General features: G+C 63.1%; 1 protein-coding gene across 1 annotated transcript; it reads left to right on the top strand.

Moving 5' to 3' along the window:
• Positions 1-1420: 1420 nt before the first annotated feature.
• On the top strand, positions 1421-6580 carry FITM2 (fat storage inducing transmembrane protein 2). The gene is made up of 2 exons (XM_055138533.1): positions 1421-1652; positions 3890-6580. Exons 1-2 carry the CDS (start codon positions 1480-1482, stop codon positions 4491-4493), a joined length of 777 nt encoding a protein of 258 aa, XP_054994508.1. The 5' UTR covers positions 1421-1479; the 3' UTR covers positions 4494-6580.
• Positions 6581-7559: the final 979 nt, after the last annotated feature.

Below are 7559 nucleotides of genomic sequence, written 5' to 3'. Positions count from 1 at the left end.
CATGCTGTTACAGGCTGAGTCTTGTGTGCTAATATATATTTTTTAATCGAGATGGGTTGTCTTCTGCCTTACATCCCATCCAATGTGATGTGCCACGCCTGGCCCATTAGTGGTATAGAGTATGAAACGAGCATAGAGCATTTGCCGCGCGCTACAGGAATTCTAAAATTTTAAATAGGGTGATACAGCTGGGGTTAACTTTTTAACTGGATGGTGATTTGGGGGTCCAGAAGGCATCTCTGAAGCTTGTTGGTCTCTTCCACGACTTGTTTGTGAGTCTCTGGATCATGGCTCAGGAACAATTCTAACCTACCCATGCATAACCATGAATCAGGCTAGTTTTCTGCAGAACGTGGTAGCTATTCTTAGCGTATTTATTTTAGGTAGTTAGAGATGACAAATGCATCAACAGAAATATTTTGTTTGGGGGCTGGAGCGATAGCACAGCATCGCCAGGTGTGACCCAAAAAGCAAAAAAGTATATAAATATATATAAATAAATATATAAATATAAATAAATATATAAATATTTTGTAGTAGAATAAATACACATAACACAATCTATTATTTCATTTCTTTTCCTCTTTTGGGCCACACCCGTCATGCCCAGGGGTTATTCCTGGCTCTGTGCTCAGGAATTACTCCTGGTGGGCCCAGGGAACCATACGAAATGCAGGACATCCAACGTGGTCAGCTGTCTGCAAGGCAAACATTCTATTGCTGTACTCCAGCCCCAACCATGGAAAAAATCTTAACTGAGAAGCTATTCAGTAGATTTCAGAGGTTGTCTTTTTGTTTTATTGTTTATTTGGGGGGACCACGCCTTATGGTGTTCACAGCTTACTCCTGACTGCACTGGAGTCACCCCCAGCGGTGCTGGGGGACCCATTGGGATGCTGGGGATCAAACCCGGGGCCAGCCACGTGCAAGACGGGTGCCCTACCCGCTCTAGTATCTCTCCTGCCCCAGATAGGTTTAAAGGAACCAACAAACCCGAGTTCTAAACCAAATCGTGGCACGTGTCGATTTTTAACTAGGTCCTCTAATGCATTTTCTTCCTATTGGTTGGTGGGGAGGGGGCACACTGTGGTGCTACTCCCAACGCAGTGCTCGTGGGGCAGGGGCTTGGACCCAAGGGCTCTCCTCCCAGGCACTCCAGCCGCACCTTCTATCCCCATGTCATAAATGGTAAAACCAAGGCTCTGTCTGTTCTGACCGCGGTCGGGGCCCCAGCTGCGTCCTGCGCTGAGCGACCTGATCCTCCTGGTCCGTCCGCACTTTCTCGGACCCAGAGCGGAGCCAACGACGCGCGGGCTGCAGAGGCCGCCGGTGACCGGGAGGGGGAGCGCGCGAGCGAGGGTGAGGCTCCCAGGGGGCGGGGCCTCGCCGACGCGCATGCGCCCTCGGGGCGGCGTGAAGGGCACGGACGGTGGCCGGGAGGGCACACGGCGCCGCGGACGGTGGCCGGCGCGGTCGGGCATGGATCGCCTGGGACGCTGCGCGTGGCTGGTGCGCGGGACGCTGGCGCGGGCGGCGGCGCGGCGCTACCTGCCCTGGGCCCTGGTGGCGTGCATGCTGGCCGGCTCGCTCGTCAAGGAGCTGTCCCCGCTGCCCGCGAGCTACCTGAGCAACAAGCGCAACGTCCTCAACGTGTGAGTGCGCCCCGCGTGCCCCCCGCCGCCCGGGGCTGGGGGCTGGGGGCGAGGCCCCGGGGGTGGGAGCAGGTGGGGGTCCCCGGGCCGCCCTCCCGGGAGCGACAGCCGCCGGCTGCCACGCGTGTCGCCGGCGCCCGGGGCTCCCGGGACAGCCCGAGTTGGCTGGCGCGTGCGGGGGTCTGGGGGCGCGCGGGGGCGAGCCCGCCCGGGTCGCCGCAGCCCTCGCGCCCCCCCACCCCACCCGGAGCAGGGACCTGGCCCCTGCCTTGGGCGGCCACCGCCGCCGCCGCCGCCTCCCCGCCTGCTGGAGTGGGACCCCGTGATTGCACCGGCCTTGGTGACAGACGCGGGCACCCCTGAGCTCTCTGCAGAGCCTCGCGACCGCGCCCCCCGCGCCCCGCTTCCCTCCGAGTGGGACCCCCTGGCGCGGACCTCTGCCCGCCCCGCCCCGCCCGGGCGCCGGGGCCCTGCTCTGGCCGCCCAAAGTCCGTGGCAGTGACCCTGGACCGTGGTACCTGCCCCTCCCTCCGCCCGCCGCCCCTCGCCCGCCTGCTTTCCCTTCTCCAGGGTTTTCCAAGTTTGCTGCGCAAAAAGCTGTCGCAGGAAGCGCAGGAGAGGGCCCGCTCGGCTGCCCGTGCCCAGGGTGTGGCCCTGGGCTGGTCCCGGGCACTGCCAAGTCCGCGAACAGTCACAGTTGCTTGTGGAGGGAAGTTAGTTGCGCGCGGAGCCTCCTTCCCGCGGGTGTCTGCAGAGCCCGTGGCCGGTCCCTCCCTGTCCCCAGCCAGCCGCGCTCCAGGCATCTGCGTGGGGATCTGAGACCCCGGGTGTTGGGCAGCCCTGGGGGCTAAGAGGATTCCCCACTGAACGTCTGTCTGTCGTCACCCAGGAAGCATCAGTCCCACTTCCTTCCCACCCACCCCCGGAGCAGGGGCGAAGAGCACTAGCAACAGGGCTGGAGAGAATCCAGGGGAGAGGGCGCTGGCCTGGCAGGCTGCCGGCCCAGAGTCAGTCTCCAGCACCGAAAATGGTACCCCAAGGCCGCCCTCCCCACCTCCCCCAGGAATGACCCCTGAGCTGTAGCCAGGAGTAGACCCCGAGCAGTCAGCTGCACCCCTCACCCCCAAATGAAGAACGAGTGCGAGAGCAGAGCGGCCCCAAATCGCTCCGGTGTGCATTTACTGCCGGGGGCCCGGGTCACCCTGTCAGAGGGCGGGCGCTGAGCGGGCAGCTGGGGGCCCGGAGCCAGGCGGCCTGGCAGGCAGGTCCCTGTTTGCTGGCAGCCATCGCATCGTGCATTGGGTTCCAGGCCTCCGTGTGAATTCATGGAAGAGAGCTCGAGAGTCACTCAGCTCTGGGTGACAGCCCAGACGGGGGGAAGGGGGGAGCCTGGTGGGAAGCGAGTTCCACAGAGGCAGGAAGGAGTCAAACCCGGGGATGCCAGCGTGGTGGCGAGTGTCATGTCAGGGTCCTTTCTGCCCCACTGGGAGGATCCTCTCGGGAGCAGGCGCGGACTCCGGGGCCCGTGGCGGGCCGGCCGTGCCAGGGTGACCTTGGGGAAAGTACAGCGCGTGTGTCTGTGAACTTGGGTTTTGCCTCTCTGCGGGCCCGATGAGCTCGTGCTCCCCAGGTGGTCGAGCACACCCCACGGGAAGGTGAGTGTGCGGGGAAGCCCCCTGGGGGGGCGTCAGTGATGACTCGCCAGAGAAAGACGTGGCCCGGCGGAGGGTCACAGACCCTGGATCTGGGGCTGAGTTTCACGGGCTCGGGGTTTTGAACTCCACTTCTGTTGCGAGGGAGGACTTCCACTTTGGGCATGGCCCTTAGTATGCAGGGCTCAGTTTTCTTAGCTGCCAAATGGGGATAATCGAGCCCATGCAAGGAGCACCTGCCTCCCGCGTGGTCAGGTGCTTTCAGGAGCAGTTTAGTCCTGAGGCGTACACGAAGTGATGATGTGGGGTGACGGGGGTTAGCCCAGAGGAGTTAAGATCTTGCCGCCTCATGGTTTTGTGTGTTGGTTTGGGGGCCACACCTAAGTGATGCCCAGGGCTCTGAGCTCATATCGTTCCTGGCAGGGCCCCGGCCGGGGGGAGGGGAGGCCTCTGGGGTGCTGGGGACCGAACCTGGATCAGCGGTGTGCAAGGCCACTCCCCTGCCTGCCCATGCCGTCGCCCCGGCCCTCTTGTTCGCCTTCCACCCCGTGCCCCCTCTTCACGTCCGCTGTCTTCCTCCGCCAGGTATTTCGTCAAGTTGGCCTGGGCCTGGACCCTCTGCCTGCTGCTGCCCTTCATCGCCCTCACCAACTACTCCCTGACGGGCCGGCCCGGCCTGGTCCTGCGGCGCCTGAGCACGCTTCTTGTGGGCACGGCCTACTGGTACGCCTGCACGGCCCTCTTCTCGGGCGTCGAGCACGTCACGGGCAGCTGCTACCAGTCGCCGGCGCTGGAGCAGGTCCGGAAGGAGCACGGGGACAAGCCGCAGTGCCTGCGCGCGGGCGGCCACTGGCACGGCTTCGACATCTCGGGCCACTCCTTCCTGCTGACCTTCTGCACGCTCATGATCGTGGAGGAGATGGCCGTGCTGCAGGAGGCGCGGCCGGACCAGGGCCCCGCCGTGGCGGCGCTGGTGGTGGCCCTGGGCGGGCTGACGGCCATCTGGGTGGGGATGTTCCTGTGCACGGCCGTGTACTTCCACGACCTGTCCCAGAAGGTGTTTGGCACCCTGTTCGGGCTGCTGGGCTGGTACGGGACCTACCGCTGCTGGTACCTGAGCCCGCTGTCCCCCGGACTGCCTCCCCAGGGCTCCGGCCTCGGCGCCAAGCGGGACTCGTACAGGAAGTGAGAGAGCGGCCGGCATAGGTGGCGGGCCACCCCGCGGCCCACAGGGGGGTTGCTCGCGTTCCCTCGTCTCCTGCTTCAGAGAGGAAGATACCGGGCCGTCCCGGGGCAGGAGGCGGCTGAGGGAGGGTCTGGGGAGCACAGGCGGGCGCTCTGCGCGCCCCACCCGGCCCCTGCGTCCCTGGGGGACCCGAGCAGGAAAGCCGCAGCCTGGCGTGCACCAGGCCCCCAGCCTCATCTCGAATCTAGTTTTCTATTTTCACGGCAGTTCATGCTGTTATTGAATAATGTTCCCCTCTGGCGAGTTCCAGTGGGGTTTCTCTCCTTCCCTCTCCTTCCTTCCTTTCGCCCTTCCTCTCCTTTCATCTCCCCTCTTCCTTCTTTTGTCCTCCTTCCTTCCCTCCTTCCTTCTTTTGTCCTCCTTCCTTCCCTCCTTCCTTCTTTTGTCCTCCTTCCTTCCTTCCTCCCTCCTTCCCTCCCTCCCTCCTTCCTTCCCTCCCTCCTTTCCTTCCTTCCTTCCTTCCTTCCTTCCTTCCTTCCTTCCTTCCTTCCTTCCTTCCTTCCTTCCTCCCTCCCTCCCTCCCTCCCTCCCTCCCTCTCTCCCTGCCTTCCTCCCTCCCTCTCTCTCTTCCTTCCCTCCCTCCCCCTCTCTCTCTTCCTTCCTTCCTTCCTCCCTCCCTCTCTCTCTCTTCCTCTCTTCCCTCCCTTCCTCCCTCCCTTTCTCTTCCTTCCTTCCCTCCTTCCCTCCCTCTCTCTCTTTTCCTTCCCTCCCTGTCTTCCTCCCTCCTTCCTTCCTTTTTTTGTGCAGGGGATCAAGGCCTTATTTGCTCTGCCCGTGCCCTTCCCGGCCGGGCGGCTGTCCACCCAGTCCCCGGAAGGAGGCTGGTCATATTCTTCGTCTCATCATGGAATGTAGTTAATGATCGTGGCCGCCTTCACGCGAGCTGCCCGGCAGTCCGGCTGCCGCTGTGTGGGGGGGACTTTCCTGCAGTGACCGTTGGTACTGTCCGTCCCCGGCACTTGCCGTCACGTATCGTCTGAGAAGCAGTGTGGTCCTGTTTCCCCCTCTGTTCTGTGTGACCGTGTCACCGTTTGTAAGCTCGCGGTTGCCCGAGCTCCCGGAAGTGCCCTTCTCACCCGGCGGCGTGGCCAGGGCGCCGGGCGCCTGAGCTGTTTTTAGAACGCTGCTCTTGTACGCCGGGCTCTTGGCCCTGCTGTATTCAGTTTCACCCCACGGGCAGTCCCCCCCGCCCCGCATCAGGATAAACTGGAGAGCAGACGTGGTCAGGGTGACTCGGCGAGCCTCCCGCCGTGGCCTTGGGCAGCCTGTGGCATCTCCCTGAGGCCCCGCCGGGTGTTCGGCAGCTGGCTGAGCGATGCCGTGGGTCGGCCGGGGTCCCAGGCCTTTGCACTGCAAAGGTGCAATAAGGAGCGATTCCCGTTGCCTCCGATGGCCAGAAGCCAATCTGTTTGCAAAATTTGTCCCTGTGCAATGGTGGCGTGACCGGCCACCCCCACTCGACTCGCCCCATCTGCTGCTGCTCGCCTGAGCCCGCCGCTGGCCATGTCTTCCTTTGGTCTGCGGCCCGGCGGGTGCTGGCAGGGCTCCGTCTCCCGCATCCCTCTCCCGGGCTGTCGCCAGCCTCTCAGACCAGCCGCTTGCCTTGCTTGCAAGGTGGATGGTCCTCAAAGCTCCTCCCCCGGCCCCCCCACCTCCGAGTCTGGCCTCGTCACTGCTCCGACTCTTGAACACTACACCGGCGGCCTGAGCTCCAGGCGGGCGGGCTAGGAGCCTCAGCTCAGGAAGCTTCAGGGTGAATTATATTTCCTATAAAGATGTATTTATACTAGATCAATGTGTCCTGATCAGACATAAGCTGAGATCGGTCGAACCCCAAGGTGGCAGACACATCTGCAGTGAGATTTGGGTGCTGGGGGTGTGTCCATGGTGCTCTGGGAACATTGGCCAAATGTGATGGGCCCCAGGAGAGATGACTATTATTATTATCATTATCATTATCATTATTATTCTTAATTATTTGCCCTCTGGAGTTTACAGTATTAAAAGTAAAGTCTCACCTTATTAAACGATTCTTGGCGTGTCTGGAAGCCGCGCCTGGCAGCGCGTAGGGGCTGCTCCCGGCTGGGTACTGGCGGGTGCAGCGGGCGTCACTGGGGAGCCTCAGTGAGCCAAAGACGTGCACTCGTCCCTCACCCCACCCTGACACCGCCCCGGGTGACCCCTGAGCACAGCAGGAGTAAACCCTGAGCACCGCTGGATGTGGCCCGCGTCCCCAGCGCCCCAGAATGGGGTTGGGAGGACGGCGAGGTGGGCCGGCGGGCTGGGGCCGGGCTCTGCAGAGGGCCTCGGGTTCCGTCCCTGGCGCCGTGTGGTTCCTGAGGAACCCCCTGAACCTCGGATGCCAGCAGGTGCCCCTGGACACTCCCGGGTGCGGACTCCGCCGGCTGGCCCGGGCCCTCCGGATGCTCGTTTCTCATACTCGAGTCTCCACGCAGTTCCCCCGTCAGCTCTGGGCTCAGCCCCGAGAGGGTAGCTGACAGGCCAGAGACCCCTGCTGTCCCGCCACTTGGCTCCCTCCGGGGCGTCCACCTTGTCCTGGGGCCTGCTCTGCCCCCCCCCCCCCCCGCGTGGCCCTGCTGAGATGCCGGGTGTGGGGCCCCACTCCTCACCGCTGCGCTGCCCGGCTCCTTCCACAGCCCTGGAACAGGATTGACCATTAGCACCGAGAGGGACGAGGCCTCCGACATCCCCGCGCATCTCCCAGGGGGGTCCCCCCTCCCCCCTGCCTAGACTGTGGGGTGGGGGCTCGAGAGAAGGCGGGGACCCTTGTTTCCACGCCCCTTGGGCTCCGGCTCCGCAGAAGGGTGTGTGGCCCCCATGCATCTGGGGGGGCCCCCTGTGCTCCCGGCACCCCCCCCCTCAGGTGGCATCTGTGTGGTGCAGTGGGGTCCTCGAGTGCCATGTGCCGCCGCCTGATTATATTTTGATCGAGTCTTGCCGCTCTGAGGGGCAAGAGCAAGTGTGCCAGCAGAACAGGGGGGTAATAAA

Source organism: Sorex araneus, chromosome 5 (genome assembly GCF_027595985.1).
Source record: "Sorex araneus isolate mSorAra2 chromosome 5, mSorAra2.pri, whole genome shotgun sequence".
NCBI lineage: Eukaryota > Metazoa > Chordata > Mammalia > Eulipotyphla > Soricidae > Sorex > Sorex araneus.
The sequence above is the reverse complement of the archived record's forward strand: the minus strand, read 5'-3'. Positions and strand labels throughout refer to the sequence as shown.

Bases quoted from the DNA above. Each gene is read 5' to 3' on its own strand.
- FITM2 (XM_055138533.1), top strand. From the start codon at position 1,480: ATGGATCGCCTGGGACGCTGCGCGTGGCTGGTGCGCGGGACGCTGGCG. The intron at 1,653-3,889 runs GTGAGTGCGCCC...TTCCTCCGCCAG, and splicing joins AAGCGCAACGTCCTCAACGT to GTATTTCGTCAAGTTGGCCT.